Source organism: Chlorocebus sabaeus, unplaced genomic scaffold (genome assembly GCF_047675955.1).
Source record: "Chlorocebus sabaeus isolate Y175 unplaced genomic scaffold, mChlSab1.0.hap1 unalloc_scaffold_95, whole genome shotgun sequence".
In the NCBI taxonomy this organism is placed as follows: Eukaryota; Metazoa; Chordata; class Mammalia; order Primates; family Cercopithecidae; genus Chlorocebus; species Chlorocebus sabaeus.
The window spans coordinates 254,371-277,695 of record NW_027328314.1 but is presented as its reverse complement, the minus strand read 5'-3'; the positions used below and the strand labels follow the sequence as shown (position 1 = coordinate 277,695).

Here is a 23,325-nt window from a genome sequence, read left to right as displayed (position 1 = left end):
CTCACCTGTCTGCTCACCACTGCACCCCGAGAGCCTGTCTGTCCTTCCTCGTGGCTGCCACAAAAGCCACAGGCCGTGACCAAGGTTTAGATGGGCCACTTGGTGCAATTTCACAGGAATGTCAAGTGATGGACAAGACCATGCAGGGCACCCGGCAGGGGCAGCAGATCCTTCATTCCTTCCTTAGGATTCCTGGGGTGTTGATTCTGGGGCATCACTGCTGTGCCCGCCTCCATGGGTGTCTGTAGGAGCTCCACCTCCTGTCTGTCTCTTTCTGAAGCTGCAGCCCACCCTTCTGAGAGGACACAGCCTCTTCAGGGCTCTGAACAAGTCTATGGGACTTCATTGAGGAAGGGGGGTTGGGGTTTATTATTAGAGATGGGGTCTTGCTGCATTGCCCAGGCTGTACCCTAACTCCTGGGCTCAAGCAGTAGCTGGGGGTACAGGAACGTGCCACCCCACCCCACTGGCTTGTTTGCACTTCATTTTGAACAACTGATCATTAATGAGTAACAGATAAGGGATGACAAAAGCAGGAACATAGAATGCTTCCCGAAGCTTAGGAACCATCGATGCCCTCCAGCCAAAGACCACCAGGGACGCACAGGCAGTTGGTCAAGTTGGGATTATTGCTCATTGCAGTGAAGGAGAACACACACTTCAGGGAATTGTGGGTGTCTCCCGGGAACAGGGTCTTAGAAGGTATTAATAGGATTTGGGCTTTAGCTGGGAATTTGAGGGCAATGTCTGAGTTTGCTTTAAACTGGATGCTGTTAGAAAGTGAGGGTGGTTCCATGACTGGGTGTCTTGATAAATGATACCTAATCTATGAGAAGGGAAGACTAGAGGGAAGAATAAGCTGTAACTGACAAAGAAGAAACAGCCACTGGTTTTGGCTGGGAGTGTTTGGTGCTTTGTGGGTGGTGCAGTGAACTTCTCACATCTGTGCTTAGGTGAAGTGATGAAGTGGCCTGGCTTGGTCTCCTTTCATCTTTGTCTCCAAGTAGCTCTGTCTGGGGCTGGCATTCTGTGGGGCTGCTTATGTTCTGCAGGAGAACAGTATGGTGCGGCTGTGAGCGCCACGCCAGCTTCCCAATGTCAGGGCTGCTCTTTAAAAACTTATTTTTGGGTCGGGCGCAGTGTAATCCCAGCACTTTGGGAGGCTGAGACGGGCGGATCACGAGGTCAGGAGATCGAGACCATCTTGGCTAACACAGTGAAACCCTGTCTCTACTAAAAAATACAAAAAACTAGCCAGGTGTGGTGGCGGGCACCTGTAGTCCCAGCTACTCGGGAGGCTGAGGCAGGAGAGTGGCATAAACCCGGGAGGCAGAGCTTGCAGTGAGCTGAGATCCGGCTACTGCACTCCAGCCTGGGCGACAGAGCGAGACTCCGTCTCAAAAAAAAAAAAAAAAAAAAAAACAACTTATTTTTTTCAGAAGTTGTTGTGGCCCCTGGTTGATCCCTGTGACCTTGTGTCCTGGCTTTCCTAGTATAGGCTCAATGCAAAATATTTTCCTTTTGTTCCATTGGCCAGAATGAATGTGCTGGCATTTGGATCTGAAAATTTACATCCTACAGAAAAAAATCTTGGTGCTTGTTAATGCTAACTGCTCCTTATTTAAGCACCTGCTATATGCCAGGCATTCACAGGGAACTTCCAAACTCTAATCTTAACTAAAACCCCAGGCGGCAGGCTTCATTATCCTTGTGCCCACAATAGAGGCATTTAACTTGCCCGCAGTCACACAGCCAAGAGGTGACTCAAATCCATGTGGGATTCAAGTGCAGGTGTCCCGACTCCAAAACTCAACTGCCTTCCACCAGCTACGTGATCTCTTCTGATTTGAGACTCAAACACTTCATTGTAGGCTGACATTTTGCAAGTTTCTCAACTGCCAGATGGGGTCACCCCTCTCCCAGAAGGCACGATCTGGGTGGAGCTCTAGATGTCTCCTGAGCCCATAGGAGGAGGCTGATTTGAGGGGCGGTTTGCAGCCCTGAGGCCCTCCAGACCCTGGGAGACAGGCTTGCCCTGGAGGAAGCCGCCCTTTCCCAAGCGCTCAGTAGCCCACCCAGTTCCACACACTCCTTCCCAGTCTCCATGTATTTGGCCCTCAATCCAGACCTAGAAAGAAGATTCTAGATCAGCTCATTTGCAGATGAGGAAACCAGGCAGGGTACGAAGTGGGAGGGTCCCACCAGACAGACACTCAGGTACTAGTGCCCCTCACCCCCATGCACCCCTCGTGGCCACGGCCACCTGCCTCTGCGGGACAGTGCCCCTACTTAACCCCAGCTGTCCTGAGTGACTGTTCCCTGGGCCGGCAGGTGCTAACTCCTAGACTCTTCGTGGTCATTGCATGGTAGGTTCTGTTGTCTGTTTCCTGGTGAAGACACTGAGGCTCCCAGGGTGTGCTGGGCTGACCCGGACGCATGCTCAGGTCTGGCTCTGACGACCCACAATGGGAACCTCACGCAGACAACGCCCCAGCGCCATGACTTGCGTGGCACCCCCTGGAAGCTCACGCCGACTCTCAGGTTGGGCTCGCTGGGCTCCCAGCAGATGCCTCTGAAGCGGAGACTTGGTTTTTTGGTTTTGTTTGTTTGTGTTTTTTGGAAGCGTGTTGCTCTGTTGTCCAGACTGGAATGCAGTGGCTCGATCATGGCTCACTGCAGCCTTCTCCTCCTAGACTCAAGCGATCCTCCCACCTCAGCCTTCCCAGTAGCTGAGGCTATAGGTGCACACCACCATGCCATGCTAATTTTTTTTCTGTGTGTGTGTGTGTTTTTTTTCCTGTTGTTGTTGTTTCGTAAATAAGGGGTTTGTCATGTTGCGCAGGCTGGTCTTGAACTCCTGGGCTCAAGCGATCCACCTGCCTTGGCCCTTCAAAGTTGTGGGATTACAGGCGTGAGCCGTGGCATCTGGCCTTGAAGCAGAGCTTTATGCAGGAAGTTTTTGGGGGAGTGCTCTTGGGATCACATCCTCAAGGGAGGGAGGGAGGCATGACTGGGCAGAGGGAGGAGCTGAGCAGCAAGATGGTTACCACTGAGGCCTCAGCCCACCCCAGGGGCGCTGGGAGGAGCCTGCAGGAACTGAGGCTGAGGTGGGAGGGCCTGGCCTTTGTGCCCTATTCCAATCAGTCTTTGGGTTCTGGGTGCTTCCAGGGAGGAGGCGTGGCTCTGGGTGAAGCATTTCCCTCCCCCAGGGCAGTGCCTACTGAGGGGCTCAGTGCAGGCTGTGCTCCCCATCGATCGAGGGGTGCATCTGGTCCAGGTGGAGGGATCTGCATGGGGCACCACAGTACCCACCCTGCTATGGCCACCAAAGACCCGTGCACGGACCTTCCCCCTTGTTTCCCGGGTGGGTCTTGAACCCCTGGCCTCAAGGGATCCTCTGGCCTGGACCTTCCAAATTGCTGGGATTACAGGCATAAGCCACCGTGCCTGGCCTGAGATTTTAAGTATCTTAACACACTCTCAGCCAGGTGCGTGAGTCATGCCTGTAATCCCAGCACTTTGGGAGGCTGAGGCAAGTGGGTCACTTGAGTCCAGGAGTTCAAGACCCACCTGGGCAACATGGGGAGACCCCGGTCTCTACAAAAAATACAAAAATTAGCCAGGTGTGGTGGCAAGCACCTGTGGTCTCAGCTAGTGGGGAGGCTGAGGCAGGAGAATTGCTTGGGCCCAGGAGGTCAAGGCTGTAGTGAGCGGAGATCGCACCACTGCACTCCAGCCTCAGGACAGCCCACTGCAGTAGGGAGGGGGCTGTTGCAGTAGGAGGTCCACCCCTCTGACAGCAAGAACCTCTATCCCCGGCTACAGAGAGGCCTTCACATTTGCAGGGAGGAGTCAGCACGGCTAGAAAGACCTGGCAGGTGGGGTGGGATGAGCAGTGACAGATGGGACAGTGAATCAGGGAGTGTTCTCTTCTGAAATTGAGATTCTGAGGAGGGGCTGTTAGGGGGATTTCTGTGCTGCTCAGGGTGGACCAAGGTCACAGCCTGCGGGGAACCAGGAAGCCTGACTAAAGTACGGACAAGTCAACAGGCATTTTATCCAGATTGTTCAGTGTAGACAGACAGTTCAGCTAGTCACTCATGAGTTGAAGATCGATAATTTGGAGGGTCTGGATCTGGCCTCATCGTTGGTCAACAGGGGTTCACCATGAGCCTTATCCATGTGGCAGGGCAAAGGCCTACAGGAGGGTGGGGCACTTCTTCTATTTTTAATAATTTCAACTTTTTTTTTTCGGATTCAAGGGGTATATGTGCAGGTTTGTTACCTGGGTATACCGTGTGGTGCTGAGGCTTGGGGTATGAACAACTCCCTCACCCAGGTACTGAGCATAGCACTCTATTTAGTTACACAACCCTCCCCTCTCCCTTCCTCCCTCCCGCCTAGTAGTCCCCAGCAGCCCTTGTTGCCATCTTTATGTCCATCACTACCCAGTGTTTAGCTCCCATGTACAAGTGAGAACATGCAGTATTTGATTTTCTGTTCCTTCATTAACTCACTTAGAATGATGGCCTCCAGCTGCACCCATGTTGCTGCAAAGGACGTGATTTCATTCTTTTCTATGTTGTGTCGTATTCCATGGTGTATATGGGCCACACTTTCTTTATGCAATCCACCATGGATGGGCACGTGGCTTTGCTATCGTGAATAGCACTGTGATGAACACAAGTGCCATGTGTCTTTTTGGTGAAACAATTATTTCTTTTGGATGTAAACCCAGTAATGAGATTACTGGGTCAAAGGGTAGTTCTAAGTTCCTTGAAAAATTTCCAAACTGCTTTAGAGTGGAGGATTTCTTAACAGTCGCCGTTTCCCAGGAGCTCAAGGCTCAGGTGAACATTTACTATCGTCAGCATCACACCTTATGTATCCATTCCCCACAGATGGACATCAGGGAAGTTTCCAGTTTGGACTGCTATGCGATAGAACAGTGCTGCTGCCTCAGCCTCCCCAGTAGCTGAGACCACAGGTGCTTGCCACAACACCTGGCTAATTTTTGTATTTTTTGTAGAGACCAGGGTCTCCCCATGTTGCCCAGGTGGGTCTTGAACTCCTGGACTCAAGTGACCCACTTGCCTCAGCCTCCCAAAGTGCTGGGGATTACAGGCATGACTCACACACCTGGCTGACAGTGTGTTAAGATACTTAAAATCTCAGGCCAGGTGCAGTGGCTTATGCCTGTAATCCCAGCAATTTGGGAGGTCCAGGCCAGAGGATCCCTCGAGGCCAGGAGTTCAAGGGAAACAAGGGGAAACCCTAGTACTCTACAAAAAGTAAAAAAAAAAAAAAAAAAAAAAAAACCCTTAGCCACGGCTGCAGTGAGCTATGATCGTGGCACTGCACTCCAGCCTGAGCAACCTGTCTCAAAAAAATAAAACATAAATAAAAAACACCTATCTCTGGGCTCCATCCTCAGAGTCTGTTTGCTGGGTCTGGGCTGGGGTCCAGGAATTTTCATTTCTAACAAGTTCCCAGGAGATGCTGCTGCTGCTATGGAACCTCAGCCACAGGGGAAGGTAGCTTTCTGTGACTTGCTGTTTACTACTTATTAAAACTCACTGAGACATTGGATGATAAGGTGTAGCCTTGTGTGGTGGAGATCCAAATGAGTCTCGTTGTGTATAAAAGATAGCCCAGAAGCTACAGGTTTATTGCCTTGGGATTTATTAACCTGTTTTGTATCAAACTTAGCAGTTATATCTATCCTTCTTCCTCCCTGAGTGTGTAACCCCACTTCTCCAACTCCCTGTGACTCAGACTCACCATCCTGATAATTCCCTCATCATTCAGGTATATGCTTTTGATGTGTTTGCTGTACATGTACATGACATATTGATGAGATACATGGTTTGTATACGTGTTGTTCATGTTTCAAAGATGATGCTTTCATGGCAGAAACATCTATATATATGCTCCAACAAATGTGCGGTTGTTCCTTACATCACTGTACTATAGAAAACCTAGAAGGAAACAATCAGATGTGATCACTAGGAGTGTGGTTACACAGCACATGGTCCATCCACTTTATACACTCAAAAATAGTGAAGTGTGGGCCTCTAGGCCTGGCAGAGGGCAGAAGCTGGCAAATCTGTTCCCACACCCAAAAGTATAAAATAGGACACAATTGTCAAGAGCAATCATTTCAGAGCTCTCAAAATTGACCAAAAGCAAATCATCAAATGGATGATAGCTCATAATATATACTCATAATAATATGAGTATATATTCATAATATACGCTCATATACTCATAATAAAAAACTGCTAGAACTCTAGTTAGAACAGCAGGATTTTGCAGCTTTCTTGCCTGGAGCTGCTGCCATTCTGACACCCCGCCTTGATGTCCTAGGCTGGGCCAGTCTTGAAAACCAGTAGCCTCACCAGTAGCCTCACCCACAAAGGGGCTGATCTAATTTGGAATTGGGGAAAAAACTCAGACTTGCCGATTAGACGGGATTGTTCCCTTGATTTTGGACCCCTTCGTGGGTGGGAACTGGAGAGGCTTGTGTCACTAAGCCTGCCGGGCGGGGCGGGGCGGAGGACACTGCATCTATGAACAAATTTTAGAAACAGCCATGTGTGGTGGCTCCCACTTGTGGTCCCAGCTACTTGGGAGGCTGAGGTGGGAAGAACATTGAGCCCACGAGTTTAAGGTTGCAGTGAACTGTGAGTCCACCCCTGAATTCCAGCCTGAGCAACAGAGTGGGGCCTTCTCTCAAAAAAAAAGTTGCATTGTGTGAATATACTGATATAAAACGTAGAAAGAAATTATTTAGGCAGATAGTAAGGGCAAAAGAGTTCTTGGCAGAATTTCCCTTCCAACAAAAAGCAGCCTCCAAAATCATTTCTTTTCCAACAAAGAGCAGCCTGAAAAACGGAGCTTGAAACAGAGAGAAGCCAGCCTGAAGCTTGCACCGGGGAACGCTGGCAGCCGTGCCAATAGAAAAGAGCCAGACGTGTCCCAGACGGAGGCTCTGTCTTCCCTTTTTTCGTTACCACACGTACAGTAATAAAGAAATGGGCAGCATGCTGTTCTTCTTGTTATCTTTCCTTGGCTACTGTAAAGCATTTAGAGAAGGTCACAGGGAGGGAGCACGTTCTTCCACCTTCTGGGTGCTGCTATCTTTCTGGGAGCAGTGGCCCTGCTGTGCAAAGAGCGAGGGATCACCGTGCTGGGTTCGAACGCGGGATTTGACATCTTGGTGGTAGGCGAATTCAGGGTTCTGGAAATTGTCCAGAAGGGACTACATAAGACAAGTCATCAGAGAACTCGGAGCTCAGGAACGGGGCCTCCTCTTCGGAGTGACCCTTGCTCACCTGCCGAGGGGCTGGGATGCTCTACGTGCCCGGGAGGATCATAGGCACGGCCGCCGGCCTTCCCCGAGGTGGACAACGCGGCCTCCTTTGCTGACAGCCTGCAGGTGAGGGCCGTAAACTACGATTACTGCTGTTCACTGAATGCCCGGCAGGCTGTGTCCCTGGCGACTGTGTTTTGACGGGTCCGTGGGCTGCCTCCCCCTCACCAAGTCCTCAGCGACTGGAGGGTAATTGCACCTGCTACGGAACCAGCGCTCCGGCTCTGCCTCGTCGGCCTAACATGCCTCGCCCTGGGCTCTGAACGCGGCCACAAGAGAAGGATCCTCACTCCGCGCCTGGGATTTCTCCTTATCCCATTTCTCTCCGCAAGGAGCCTGTTCCTCCGAGTGGGCTTCGTGGTCTGGTCGCGGAGCGAGTCCTGTCCCTCCCCAGCGCCGGGCGCCGCTTGCGGCTGACGTTGGGATTCGGAACCCTGAGCAAATGCACGGAGGAAAGAGACTCAGTGCTGCGGTCCTGCTGGGAACCTGGGCGAGGTGCTGGGAACCTGGGCGAGGTGCTGGGAATCTGGGCGAGGTGCTGGGAACCTGGGCGAGGTGCTGGGAACCTGGGTGAGGTGCTGGGGATCTGGGCGAGGTGCTGGGAACCTGGGCGAGGTGCTGGGAACCTGGGTGAGGTGCTGGGAACCTGGGTGAGGTGCTGGGAACCTGGGCGAGGTGCTGGGGATCTGGGCGACGTGCTGGGGATCTGGGCGAGGTGCTGGGGATCTGGGCGAGGTGCTGGGAATCTGGGCGACGTGCTGGGAACCTGGGCGAGGTGCTGGGGATCTGGACGAGGTGCTGGGAATCTGGGCGAGGTGCTGGGAACCTGGGTGAGGTGCTGGGAACCTGGGCGAGGTGCTGGGGATCTGGGCGACGTGCTGGGGATCTGGGCGACGTGCTGGGAACCTGGGCGAGGTGCTGGGGATCTGGGCGAGGTGCTGGGAACCTGGGCGAGGTGCTGGAGATCTGGGCGAGGTGCTGGGAACCTGGGCGAGGTGCTGGGGATCTGGGCGAGGTGCTGGGAACCTGGGCGAGGTGCTGGGGATCTGGGCGAGGTGCTGGGAACCTGGGCGAGGTGCTGGGGATCTGGGCGACGTGCTGGGGATCTGGGCGACGTGCTGGGAACCTGGGCGAGGTGCTGGGGATCTGGGCGAGGTGCTGGGAACCTGGGCGAGGTGCTGGAGATCTGGGCGAGGTGCTGGGAACCTGGGCGACGTGCTGGGGATCTGGGCGAGGTGCTGGGGATCTGGGCGACGTGCTGGGAACCTGGGCGAGGTGCTGGGAACCTGGGCGAGGTGCTGGAGATCTGGGCGAGGTGCTGGGAACCTGGGCGAGGTGCTGGGGATCTGGGCGAGGTGCTGGGGATCTGGGCGAGGTGCTGGGGATCTGGGCGAGGTGCTGGGGATCTGGGCGAGGTGCTGGGAACCTGGGCGAGGTGCTGGAGATCTGGGCGAGGTGCTGGGAACCTGGGCGAGGTGCTGGAGATCTGGGCGAGGTGCTGGGGATCTGAGCGACGTGCTGGGGATCTGGGCGAGGTGCTGGGGTGCAGGGGCCAGGGGCGGAGGGGGAGCGGCTGTGCAGAGGCCCGGTCTGCGTCCTCAGTTCTCAGTTCCCCACAACACTGGCAACAACCTGGCTGAGAAAGGCAACCAGACAGCCGCCAGCAGGTGCCACCGGGAAGCGGTAAGATGAATTCCCAAGTAGGTTCATGCCGTGAATAATCTTGGAAACCGCTTAAAAGAAAGGCACGAGCTACAGGAAGCTGAGGAGCTGCCGTCTTTGGCTGTTCAAACACAGCCAGACTCTGCCGCTGCGCGGACGGATCCAGGCATCCTGCAGAACAGCCTGAAACGGTTGGAAGCCGCAGAGCGAAGTTACCGGAGGGCGATTAAACACAGAAGGAAACACCCAGATTGTCACCACAGCCTCGGGCTCTGTACGCTGATCTCAGTCGCCACGTGGATGCCTTGAATGCGTGGAGAGAGGAGCTGACACCAGAGCACAGCCTGGCCTGGAACACGTGATGGCACTGCTCGGAAATACAGGTAATTTAGCTCAAGCTGAAGCAGTTGGAAGAGAGGCACTGGAATGAACAGCTAATGATCCCTCTGACATGTTCTCGTTGGCAAACGTGCTGGGGAAATCCCAGAAATACAAGGAATCTGAAGCTTTGTTCCTCGAGGCAATGAAAGCAAATCCAGATTCTGCAGGTTACCATGGTAACGTGGCTGTGCCTTGTCACGCTGGGGACACCTAGACTTGGCCAAGAAACACTGAAATCTCCTTGCAGCTTGACCCCAGGACATCAGGAACTAAGGAGAACTACGGTCTGCTAAGAAGAAAGCTAGCACAAATGCAGAAGAAAGACGTCTGATCCTTTTTCCTTCATGTTTTGAGTTTGAGTGTGTGTGTGCGTGAGGCATATCGTTAATAGTATGTGGTTACATTTAACCATTTAAAAGTCTTAGACGTGTTATTTTATTGATTTTTTCTATGAAAACAAAGACATGCAAAAAGATTATGGCACTAGCAATATACTCTTGAATGCTGAATGCTTGATATGATTTTTCATTGAAATTGTGTTTTTTCAGACAACTCAAGTGTAATTCTAAAATTCCAAAATTGTCTTTTTTAATTAAACAGAAAAAGAGAAAAAATTATCTTGAGCAACTTTTAGTAGAATTGAACATACATTTGGGATCTGAGCCTTGTCAGGTATGGACTAGCACTATTAAACTTCAATTATGACCAAGAAAGGATAGACTGACTCCTACACTTTGTATAAACATTGAACGTGTCTATATGTTAGCATTTTTATTTAATGACAAAGCAAATGAAGATTCTTGTTTTTTTAATCTCTCTTTTTTTTTTAAAACAATATGCTGTGAACTTCGCTTGTAAGGAAATATTTATTTGTATTTTTATGTTTGGAATAGGACAAATAATCGAATGAGGAACGGAAATTTTAACATGTAGCCATCTATTTGCTTTTCCCCATAGGAAGAAATTGACTCTTGCAGTAGTTTTTGAATGCTCTGACTTGGGCAGTTTCAATACATAGGAGGTTATGTAATGTAATATTTTACATAAATGATTACTATCAATAGAAGGTTCAAGCCATGCTTTAGGCAAGGGCAGGCAGCCTCACAGCTTTATTTTTGTTACATCCAAGGTGAAGAGGGCAACACATCTGTGTAAGTTGCTTTTTAATGTTTTTAACTGAAAAGCCGTTTTCCATTTTGATTAATGAAACTATAGACATTATTCTATCCAGAAAATGAAAAATTTTCTCTCAAATGGAGCCACATTCGAGGAATTTGTGATATTTTTAAGAATTGAGTTGTTCTTGCTGTTTTTTATTTGATGCAAACAGTGTTTTTGTTTTGTTCTTCTCTGTGCGCTGTTGACCTAATGATTTACACAATCTCTGTAATTTCTTATGCAGTAAAATTATTACAAACTAGCAAAAAAAAAAAAAAAAAATAGAGTAAAGAAAAAAAAAAGGGCAACATGGCGCAGCTCAGGCAGAGAACCCATCTGCATAGTAAAAGATTAGGGTGGGGACTACCAGAGATTCGTGGCCTATGCAAATGGCATGCCTGGTCCAATCAGTTTTTCTTGCCCGATGTAGATCAGACACCACCTGCTCACCAGCTCCTCAATAACTCCCCCTGCATTTCACTGTGGAGCCACAACCCATTTTTCTGAGGCCCCTCTCTGTAGCAGAGAGTTGTTATCTTTCTTTCTCCTATTAAACTTCTGCTCTTGGCCAGGCACGGTGGCTCACACTTGTAATCCCAGCACTTTGGGAGGCCATGACAGGCAGGAGGTCAGGAGTTCGAGACCACCCTGGCCAACATGGTGAAACCCATCTCGATTAAAAATACAAAAACTCACCAGGCGTGATGGCACATGCCTGTAATCCCGGTTACTTGGGAGGCTGAGGCAGGAGAATTGCTCAAACCCGGGAGGCAGAGGTTGCAGTGAGCTGAGATTACACCACTGCATTCCAGCCTGGGCGACAGAGTGAGACTCCATCTCAGAAACAAAACAAAACAAAACTTCTGCTTTTCATCTCACTCTGTGTGTGTTCACATCCTTGATCTTCATGACCATGAGACAATGGACCTCAAGTATTACCCCAGACAACGAGGCCTCTTCAATACACATTTGGTTTATCCATTCATCAACTGATGGACATTTATGTTGTTTCCACTTTTTGGCTATCATGAACAACGATACCATAAACATTTTGAGCACAATTCTTCACATAAACACGTTTTCAGTTCTCTTGTGTATATACCGAGGAGTGGAGTTCTTAGGTTGTATAGTAACCCTATATTTAACCTTTTGGTGTAGCAAAATGAAACTTACAACATAGCAATTCCACTCACATCGTTTCTATGAGTGGAGTTTATATGAAATTTACAGAAAAGGTAGATCAGTACAGACAGACAGCAGGTTGTCTAGGCTGGAGGCTGAGAGCAGGGCTGGCTGCAGATGGGCACGCAGGACATTTTTCTGACAAAGGAACTGTTTTAACAGTGGATTTTTGTGCTGGTTGCAGAACTGTATACAGTGACTAGAAATCACTTACAATGAGTAGATTTTTTCTGGTATTAAATTGTGCCCCAATAAAGCGGTTATGGAATGCTAAAACATAAAAACACACCCCCAAACACAGCAACGAGGCAGTCAGTGTTTCCCAGGGAGCAGCTCAGGTGACAGCTGCATTGTGCAAAGTGATCCCTGTGACCAGAGCAGGCTTAATGTTTACGTAATGCTTTACTGCAGCCTTGGAGGGCAGGTAACTTGCACCTTGAAACTTGAAGTTCTTGCTAGTGTTGCTTGTAATTAAGTTAAGTAGTTATATAACTAATACAGATATGAGTAAATTTAATGAAATGCCAAATAAATGAAGGAGATGAGCAGCCACCACAAGACTGAAGCTGGGAGGGGCATGATGGAAGTCATTCAACCCAAAGCTGCCGGAATGGAGACCTTGCCAATAGATGGGTTTAAAAAAACAAAAAGTGTGTTTTACAGAAACGAAATGAGGACCCACCATAAGATCCAGTTTATGGTCAACATGGGCACATCCCCCCAACTGTGTGTCTGTAGGAGGCGTCAGTGTGTGCTGCTGTGTTGTGTGATGTGGAAAGTCCTGGTGTTTGAGGAGATGGGCATTGGCTTTTATTTTCTACAGCTGTCTTTTATAATCTAAGGAGAGAAAAGCTTCTGTTGATGAGCACGTGGGCCTGCAGGAGGGTTGTGGCGTTGAGTGTCTGGGCCCTCTGCAGGGGCCGCCGGGGCCGGTCAGCTCCTCCACTGGCTCTCAGGGTTTGAGTTTCACAACCCCTGGAAGTCCTGGTTCCTCTTGTGGAGTGGCTCTGTCCAAATTTCCTCTTATAAGGACACCAGTCAAATTGGATTTGGGCCCACCCTAGTGACCTCATTGTGGTATAATCACCTCTTTAAAGACCCTATCTCCAAATACAGTCACATTTTGAGGTCCTAGGGGTTAGAGCTCTGAGATACGAGTTTTCAGGGGGACACAGTTCAGCACTAGCAAGGTCTTTCAGGCCTCAGGACTCCAGCTGAGCAGCGAGGCAGAGTCCAGAAGGCAAAGGGACACTGTGGAGGCTTTCACAAGTGGGACCATCCTGTGCCATTTTAGGCAAAAGCTGGAAGGAAGTGATCTTCTGGGGCTGCTTAGCTGGTTGTTCCAATGAATCCAGAAGAAGCAACCAGGTTAGCTCTGCCTCTGCCCTTTGGAAATCCATTTGGATTCAGTTCCAGTGTTTCCTGGGCCTGGAGGCTGTGCCAGCTGGGTCCTGGGCACAGTTTAGGGACCTGCTCTGTGACCACAGGCCAGCCACTCCCATCCCTGAGCCTGTTTCACGTCAACAAAATGAGAGGGTGAATGAGATGATCTCTAAGGTCCCTGCTCACCTGCAGTCACAGAGCAGGTCCGGGGTTCCATCTGGCAGCCTGCAGCTGTGGAGTGGACGGGCTCTGGGCCGAGGTCATCTGTGCAGTGTCCACTGCAAGTGAGGTGGGCTCAGTTCTTCAAAGGTGCTGATGCTTGATGTGGGAAGGCAATGGTGTAGATGCCTTTTTCTCCTTGTGCCTCTGTAACCAGGTGGAGATAGCAGTGGGATGTTCTAGTCCCTAATGTCAAAAATTCGAAGTAATGAAGGAAAAAGTGTAAGGAGCCGTTTCTACCTGGTTTTGAACCGGGCACCTTTTGCGTGTGAGGCGACATAGGACTTTGTGATACTTGCTTCCCTTTTGTGTGTGCCTGAAATTTTCTATAATAATGGTTTAAAATACGCATAGGCCAGTTTCTTTTTTTTTTCCCCAACTTCCTTACCAAATCTTCTCCCATCAAGTTGTTCATTCAACTTATGGGGAGATTTTGCGTCATACGTGTGACAAATCTTCATTCCAATCAGGTAGGTCAATGTTTCCTGCCTGTGCGAATATGAAAAATTGTTTTAAGCTAGGCATGGTGGCTCATGCCCGTAATCCCAGCTACTTGGAAGGTGGAGGTGAGAGGATCGCTGGAGCCCAGGAGTCTGATGCTGCAGAGAGCTATGACTGCACCACTGCATTCCAGCCTGGGCAACAGACGGAGACCCAATCTGTAAAAATTAAAATATTTTAAATTTCAGCTGGGGAGGATGGCTCACACCTGTAATCCTGTAATTTGTTTGTCTGTTTTTGAGATAGGGTCATGCTTTGTTACCCAGGCTGCAGTGTGGTGGCACAAAACCAGAATACTGCTTATCAGGCAACTGTTTTCTCATTAAGACTCCTCACGTCTCATGCTCACCAAGCCACTTCCAGCTTCTCAAATCCAGATCCTAACACTCCTACACATCTACCCTTGATCTTCCACTTCTGAAATCCTGCTAAAATGTGGTCATGGTGGTGTTTACCTTTACTGCAAAGGAATAAACTTGGCCTTGTTTGATCAGCAGGTTCTCCAGGTGGTCTTTTTTTGAAAAAGTCAATAGAGAATAATTTTAATTCCTAAAAGCTTTGAATATTTTTTCTTCTCCTATGCATGGTTGCTCTGGTAGATGATCACAGGTGCATCTGGGTGAAGGTTGAGAAGACTGACGTATATATTCATTTAAAGATAATTCTAAAATTAATTATCACCCATGACCCAGATGGAAAATTATTTTGCATTATTGTGCAGTTAATCAGATGGTGACTCGAACCACAGTGGCTGTTACAGACGTGCTTATCCTTACTGGAACAAATCGGCATAGCCTTTTATACATAATATTCAGGTTTTTGTTTGTTTGTTTGTTTTGAGATAGAGTCTCTCTCTGTTGCCCAGGCTGGAGTGCGATGGTGCACTCTCTGCTCATTGCATCCTCCGCCTTCCGGGTTCAAGCAATTCACCTGCCTCAGCCTCCGGAGTAGCTGGGATTACAGGCACCTGCCACCACCATGCCCAGCTAATTTTTGTATTTTTAGTAGAGATAGGGTTTCACCATATTGGCCAGGCTGGTCTCAAATTCCTGACCTTGAGCGATTCACCTACTTTGGCCTTTCCAAAGTACTGGGATTGCACATGTAAGCCACCACGCCTGGCCCTAATATGCACTTATCGATATGAAAAAGTATTTTTTTCTCTGTAACAAGTTGCAAGGACCACAAAAAGCGGCTGTGTATATTCCAGGGCCACAACAGTGCATCTCAACAATCTTGCCTCAGAACTCCATCATTTCTCCTCCTGCATAATATAATCTACCGAGATCTTAACCAACTTAACATGCCACAGAACATCGCGTTTTGTGGAACAGCTGGGATGCTTGCGCAATGGACTGTGGACAACGTGGTCACAGTTGTAGGGACAGAGGTTATGCGTAGGTGCACCAATACAGATGTACCCTCACCAAGCCGACCTGGTTACCACCACCACTGAGTGGCCAATCTTCCATCAGCAGAAACTCATTCTGGGCCCCAACATGGCACCTTTCCTTTTGCTACCAGCCTCCTAGAAGCAGGTTTTTAGATCGGATCCCTTTTGTCATGAACGGCATGGCAATTTGACTTCACTGCAATAGACACCTTTTCTAGATTTGAATTTGCCTTCCCTGCCCACGCCCATCTGACAGCACTGCCATCTATGTGCAGAATGCCTCAGATACCCCGGAGTATTCTGCATAGCATCGCTTCTGATCAAGGAACTTCTTTTCTAGCAGAAGAAGGGCAGTGACGGGCTGATGTCTGTGGAGCTGACAGGTCCTGTGTTATTCTGTTGCCCGGAAGCAGGTGTTCTCATTATGACACCAACTCTTTCACAGTGTCAGTTCAGAAACCAGACCCTGGAAAGATGGGGGCAAAAGACACAGGGAATCAAAAATGAAGAAGAAGGTTCTAAATTCCAATGATGTCTTCAAGATCAATTGCCATGTTGAGGGGTGTATGTGTCCCTGTGTGGAAGCTAATTTGTCCTCTCTCCATCCTCTTATTGTTTTACATACCCCTGGTGGTGGAGGCTGCCATTCAGTCAAGATCGTGACTGTACATGAGGGATGACAGTGCCCACAGGCGGTGCCATGGCTGCTGTAGGCCAGTGTTGTGTGGACACCAACACATTCTTAGGAAAAGCAAAATGTCCCTGCTGTTTAATGGAAGTTCAGATGCGAGTGAAATGCTGTGTGGACACTGAATGGCCACGGGAGGGCCCTGCACCCGTTTTTAAGCAGTTGCCTCAGCCCGCAGCCCACACTCCTGTCCTCTGAGTTGTGACGCTGGGGCTGCTTTGCTGTCAGGACCCGTCAGGCTCTGCCAGGAGGGGCACTAGAAGGAGGCTGTCAGCCAGCAAGATGGGAAAGAAACCAGTCCGCATGACTTCCTGTGTTCTCCTGTCCAAATCGTCCCAGCAATGTTTCTTCATCCTGGAAGTTGGCTCCACTTTGCAGATTTTGCTTTCACACTTCTGGTACTCGTCTCATCCTGCCCTTAGGAAAACAAGCACCAGCTGACTGGCCCCCACACTTCAGCAGCCGGGACCTGAGGCCCTCCTCTGAACACCTGGAGTGTCAGGAGCAACCACACAACAGCTGCTCCTTGGAAGCCTGGGCCCAGCTTTGGATGCTTCTTCTCCCCCGTGCTCTGTACCACAGGGTAGGGCCAGGCAGCCCTCCAAGGCCTGGGAGATGCCTCTCCAGGGTCTCTGCCGAGCTCGGAACACCGTGGTCACTGCTTGCCCCCAGATGTTTGAGCTCCAGGGATCCCTAGTGTTCTTGTTTTGGCCATTCATTTCTCCAATATCTGGTTAGCAATTTTATTTAATTTTTGTATTTTTTTAGACATGGGGTCTCGCTGTCACCCAGGCTGGAGTGCAGTCAGTGGTGCAGCCCTGCCTTACTGTAGCCTTGAACTCCTGGGCTCAAGCCGTCCTCCCTCCTTAGCCTCCCAAGTAGCTCGGACTACAGTAGCTAGGACCAGGCTGGTCTTGCACTCCCGGCCTCAAGTAATCCCCCTGCCTCAGCCTCTCAAAGGGCTGGCATTAAAGGCATGAGCCACCATGCCTGGCCAGCAATTCTTCTTCTTCTTTTTTTTTTTTTTTTTTTGAGATGGAGTCTCGCTCTGTTGCCAAGGCTGGAGTGCAGTGGCACGATCTGGTCTCACTGCAAGCTCCGCCTCACGGGTTCACGCCATTCTCCTGTCTCAGCCTCCTGAGTAGCTGGGACTACAGGTGCCGCCACCATGCCCGGCTAATTTTTTGTATTTTTAGCAGAGTCAGGGTTTCACTGTGTTAGCCAGGATGGTCTCGATCTCCTGACCTCGTGATCCTCCTGCCTCAGCCTCCCAGTGTGCTGGGATTACAGGCGTGAGCCACTGCACCCGGCCAGCAATTCTTTACATTAAACTTTCTGTTAAAATAACTGATGTGATTTTGTTCCTAAATGGACCCTGACTGATACACAAGTTTCAAAATAATGACTCAGTTTCTCTCCTTATTTCTCTTCCAGTCTTCATCCTCCAAGAGAGAGATAGTTTTAAACTGTTAAAGAACTTGAGGTACTAAAATGAATCACAGCTGCCACAGCAAGCTTGACATGTGAATAGTGTCAAGTTTTTAAATGCTTCCGTTTATATTACCTCACTTGATGCTCTCTTCTTGCATTCATTCAATAATGTTTTATTGAGCAACTGCTATTTATAAGGCACAGAGTCTGGTACTGTTAATACGCTGTGAACCCCAACATTTGAGACAGGTGTCAGTTTATCTAGAAAGTTTATTTTGCCAAGGTGGAGGATGCGCCCATGACACAGCTTCAGGAGGTCCTAACGACACGTGCCCAAGGTGGTCGGGGCACAGCTTGGTTTTATACATTTTAGGGAAACATGAGACATCAGTCAATATAGGTAAGAAATACACTGGTTCCATCCAGAAAGGCGGGAACAACTTGAAGCAGGGAAGGGGCTTCCAGGTCACAGGTAGGTGGGAGACAAGTGGTTGCATTCTCCGAGTTTCTGATGAGCCTCTCCAAAGGAGGCCATCAGAAGACGCATCTATCTCAGGGAGCAGAGGGTGACTTTGAATAGAATGGGAAGCAGGTTTGCCCTGAGCTGTTCCCAGCCTGAGTTTTCCCTTTATCCTAGCGATTTTGGGGGCCCAAGATATTTTTCTTTCATAACACACAAAAAACAAGATATTCCCCCCGCGAGGATAACTACTAAACTGCAGGGATTTATTTTTATTATTTAAAGGAGGTTTTATAAAGCCTCTAATTGAACACAGAAAAAGGCAAAGAACTGTCCAAGAAGAGTTATATGGACTCAATTTCTGCCGTTTAGAAAGTTTCCACTTAAGATATCCACATTTGTTAGCCTAAGTCATCAATTAAATAATTTAGAAAGAATAGAAAAGGAACAGGAACCTAGAACTTAGCACACATCTGATAAAAGACCGCTATTACCAAGAATTAAGAAATATAGCATTAAATAGCAGAAACATACAAAAAATAAAATAAAGAAAATAAAAAATAGAGTAAATTTAGTCCAAGGAGGTTATAAACAATCCACAATGACAGTAATAGCAAAGGCATTGCTTCTTCATGGAGCTTTAGATTGACACATTGTGATCTTTACAAAATCCCTCAGAGTGCACGTGTCATGATTCTTTTCTTTTTTTCTTTTTTCTTTTTTTTTGTCCAGGAATGTTCAGAGAGGCTTTTCTTACAATGGCCAAAACCTATGAACCACCCAGTGACCATCAGCAGGTGAATGGAAGCAGACACTCACAAAGGTTGAGTGACTTAGCAATGTGACACAGGCAAGAAGTGGCACAGCAGGCACCCGACTCTGGGGTTCAGTGCTGGCTGCCAATCCTGCAGTGGTCCAGCCCCTTCCTTAGTGCCCCCATCACCTCCTGGTTCCTCAAGCTGTAAATGAGGGGGTTGAGCATGGGAGTAAGGACCGTGTAGAAGACAGAGGCCACCTTGTCATGGCTGGGGGGCCGGTAGCGCCTAGGCCTCAGGTAGATGAACATGGCTGCCCCATAGAAGATGGTGACAGCTGTCAGGTGGGAGGAGCAGGTGGCCAGAGCCTTTTTCCAAGTCTGAGCAGAGCGCATTCGCAGCACAGCCCCTAGGATGCAAGAATAGGAGGCCACGATGATGGAGAAGGGAAGGAGAAGCATGAAGACACAGCAAGCAAAGAGGAGGGTGTCAAAAAGGGAAGTGTCTGCACAGGCCAGCTTCAGTAAAGCTGGAACCTCACAGAAGAAGTGATCCACGTTCCTCGAGCCACAGTAAGGTAAGCTCATGGCTGCCACCATCTGAATCACTCCATCGATTATCCCAAAGGCCCAGGAGCTCCCAGTAATCTGGAGACGGACCTTCTGATTCATGAGGATGGGATAGTGAAGTGGGTGGCTAATGGCCACATAGCGGTCATAAGCCATGAGTCCCAGCAAGAGCCCCTCAGAGCCCACGAGAGAGACAAAGAGGCCAATTTGTATCCAACAGTCCACAAAGGAGATGGACTTCCTGCCAGACAGGAAGTTGGCTGCCATCTTCGGCACAATGTTACAGACCAACATGAGGTCCATGAGGGAGAGCTGGCTGAGGAAGAAGTACATGGGGGTATGAAGTTGAGGGTCTATGTAGATGAGGAAGACGAGGAGGACGTTCCCACAGAGGGCCACTGTGAAGACCACCATCACTGCAGAGAAGAGGACAAGGTCAGTCTGGCTGTGGGAAAAGATGCCCACGAGGATGAAGCCATCTGTGTATGATTGGTTCACCATCTTCCCATGGCGTAGTCGTTCACAGTCACCTGAGAACACAGAGAAATTATGAGACTGAGAGACATGTCTCTATCGTGCTCCAAATTCTTCCGTTCAACAGCATATGCTCCGAGACATGCAGGAGGACACGCTCGTCTTCCTGTGACACAGGTGACAGGACCTCTGCCAGCTCTGGAATTGGACTCCACATGGTTATTCGTGCACGTCCAAACCCAGAGGGTAGAAATGGGATCATTTCATGTGCCCCAGGACTGTTGGACGATTCTCCTTCAGCCAGCAAAGCCCAGGCTTTCCACATAGCTGGGATCACATGGGTTTGGTCCACTGTCTCTAACGGGCCTTGGACTATTTCACACCCAAGAGATCATTTACATGTGTTACAAAAAGGAAAGATCAAGCCAGGCGCAGTGGCTTACACCTGTAATCCCAGCACTTTGGGAGGCTGAGGTGGGTGGATCACCTGAGGTCAGAAGTTCAAGACCAGCCTGACCAACCTGGAGAAACCCCTTCTCTACTAAAAATACAAAATTAGCCAGGTGTGGTGGCCCATGCCTGTAATCCCAGCTACTCAGGAGGCTGAGCAGGAGAATCACTTGAACCCGGGAGGCGGAGGTTGCGGTGAGCTGAGATCGCGCCACTGCACTCCAGCCTGGGCAACAAGAGTGAAACTCCATCTCGGGGGGGAAAAAAAAAAAGAAAGAAAAGGAAAGATCATGGCAACGTAAGATGTTCTTTAGTCTTTATTTTGTTCAGGTCAAAAATCCTGGGACCATTTTTAATTTCTCTATTTCTTTAATTCCCTAGGTCCTAACCATCAGAAAGCCCTTTGGCCGTACCCTCAGTGTTTCTCAGAATCTAATTCGCTCTTCCCACCCCCACCTAAACTACCCGAGTCCCAGCCACCCTCCTCTCTCCGATGGGTTATTGTAACCTCTTTCCTGGTCTCCCAGCTTCTATCCTTCAACCCTTGAGTCTATTGTCACAGTGTTTGCAGAGAGTCTGCTAAACTGTAAGGCATTTGTGTAACTTTCCTAGTGAAAGTATGTCGATGACATCCCAAATTACTCCAAATAAAGCCCAGGTCTTACAGTGGAAAGTAAAGCCCTACATCACACACACACACCCAGAGACACACACAGACACACACAGACATAGACACAGAGACAGACACAGACATACAGACACAAACACACACACACACATAGACACAGAGACAGACACAGACATAGAGACACAAACACACACAGACACAGAGACAGACACAGAGACAGACACAGAGACAGACACAGACATACAGACACAAACACACACACACACAGACACAGACACAGACATACAGACACAAACACACACACAGACACAGAGACAGACACAGACATACAGACACAAACACAGACACACACATAGACACAGAGACAGACACAGACATACAGACACAAACACACACACAGACACAGAGACAGACAGAGACATACAGACACAAACACAGACACACACATAGACACAGAGATACAGACAGACACAAATACACCCAGACACAGACATACAGACACACAGGCACAGGGAACTATACACACACAGACACACATACATACACATGAAAACACACACGCAGAAACACATAGATACATGGAGGCACACACACAGCCATACAGAGAAACAAAGACACACACACACAGATACACACCCAGAGACACAGATATGGAAATATACACACAGACACACATAGAAACACATAGGCACACATACATCCATATACAGAACCACAGAGACACACACACACACAGTTATACACAAATACAGACATATACACAGGCACACATAGACACAGTTACACACCGAGACACACAGACACATGGAAACACAGCCCCCCGCACGTCCCTCTGAGGTCCCCTGTGGCCCCTCCCTTGCTCACAGAGCTCCCGCGGGTCTCCTGGCCTGGGTGCCCACGCCCTCCGTGCTTTGCTCATTTTCCTAGGTCTTTCCCAGGCCTCCCTCCCTCCCTGCTTCCTGTCTTTCCTCAAATGCTGGTCTTCATAGAGAGCTGTTCTGTGGCAGCGGATGAAAAAGCTGAACGTCTCGCTCTCCCAAGCCCCTTCCTGCTGCTGTTTCTCCAGGGCACCAGCGCCATCTGACACGCACACGCTCCCGTATTTGGACTGTGCCCGTCTGTGAGATCCACCAGCGTGAAGGCACCGTTTCCGTTCGCCATGACCTTGGCAGCCCCCAGAATGGTGCCTGGCTCATAGCGGGACCTCAACCCATACGTGGTGACTGAATAAAGTCAGACGTGATGGAGTGACCTGTGGCTGCAATCTCCATTTTCTGCAGAAAGGCTCCCACTTCACTGGCCGTGGTCTGAGTGTCACAGGAGTTTGCTGTTTGAATCATTTCTACCAGGGACGGTGAGTGAAAATGGAAGAAACATCTTCAGCTACTTACAAAGAAGAGGACCCGCTCCACATACGGGCGGCCGTTTATCTGTGAGCCTCTGCACGCTGGTGTATCCACGTCCACCTTACCTCACTGCAAGGCTAAATGCGGCTGCTCCACGGGACGCCACACTCTCTGTGCCAAGACCCCGGGAAATTTCCTAAACTGGGATGGGCCTGCCCAGGCCCAGGACCCTGCAGCTGGCTGCTTGATCTGTGTCCCTAGGTAAGGGAGCTGGTCCTGGTTCGTGCCCAGGAGGGTGTGCCCAGGGGTCCTTGCCACGGATGACCCCTGGAGTGATGAGGAGGGAATTTCTACAGGAGCAGATCTGTTCCCACAGCAACCAAGCACCATCTCAGCCATATCAGCCACAGGTTCCACCAAGCAGTGAAACAAACCGGGTCCCCCCAGATCCCCCAGCAGAAGGGATGCCCAGCCCTACCACCGTGTCCAGAGGCACCAGCCACAGGCACCTCCCAGGACGTGCACTCCCCACTCCCCCTCCCCAAATCTCTTAAACTACAGTACTGCCTGGTTGACTGATGCCATTTCTCCCTCCCTCCTGCGTGGTTCCCCTGCTCTCAGACTCACACCTGCTGTGCACTCAGCATCTCCCCTCAGCTGCCTCACGGGCTTGTTCCACCCGAAGTGGCTTCTCCCCTGGAGATGCGCCTGTTCTCCCCTCTCAGCTCAGTGAGTGGCAGATCTGTCCAGGTTCACAGGTCACAACATTCGCGTCATCCAGGACTCCTGTCCTTCCCTCCACACACATGTCCCAGACATCGGAAACCCCTGCTGGCTCCTCTTGCAAAACACACCCCCCGGCCCGCACGCACCCCTGCCAGCTCCCGCCTGGCCCCACCACCTCTAGAGCGTCCCTGGAGGGTGGCAATGATCCCGACTGCATTTGCCTTCCAGTCTACCCTGGCACGCCCCAGCCTGTCCCAGTCTATCTGTCATGTAGCCCTGGGGTGGACCCATCTCTGCAAGAATAAAGCCAAAGTACTTCCAGAGGAAATGCAAGACTCCTCAGCAGCCCTCCACCACCACCCACGCCTTTCCTTCCCCTCTCTGGGGATTCCCTCCCTGCCCATCTCCCCAGCCTCCTGGAGCTGCTCCCACGCTGCAGGACAAGGCCAGCCCCGGGGCCTGGACACTTTCTCTCACCTCCGTGCAGAAGGCTCTTCCCAGACCGGCCCTGCCTTGCTCCCTCACCTCCTCCTCCTCACCTTCTCAG

At 49.8% G+C, this 23,325-nt stretch overlaps 1 protein-coding gene and 1 pseudogene across 6 annotated transcripts in view; one reads left to right on the top strand and one right to left on the bottom strand.

Annotated features, from left to right (window-relative positions):
- The first annotated feature begins 7,043 nt into the window (after window positions 1–7,043).
- LOC140711398 (protein O-mannosyl-transferase TMTC4 pseudogene) lies at window positions 7,044–9,746 on the top strand (annotated as a pseudogene).
- Window positions 9,747–17,622: 7,876 nt separating this feature from the next.
- Window positions 17,623–23,325, bottom strand: part of LOC119623816 (olfactory receptor 2V1) — a 70,699-nt gene continuing 64,996 nt past the window's right edge. For all 6 annotated transcript variants that reach the window (XM_073014347.1, XM_073014348.1, XM_073014349.1 and 3 more), the window contains one exon: window positions 17,623–19,684. In XM_073014347.1, the coding sequence (XP_072870448.1) occupies window positions 18,717–19,684 (968 nt within the window). In that variant the 3' untranslated portion in view covers window positions 17,623–18,716. The remainder of the gene's footprint in view (window positions 19,685–23,325) is intronic.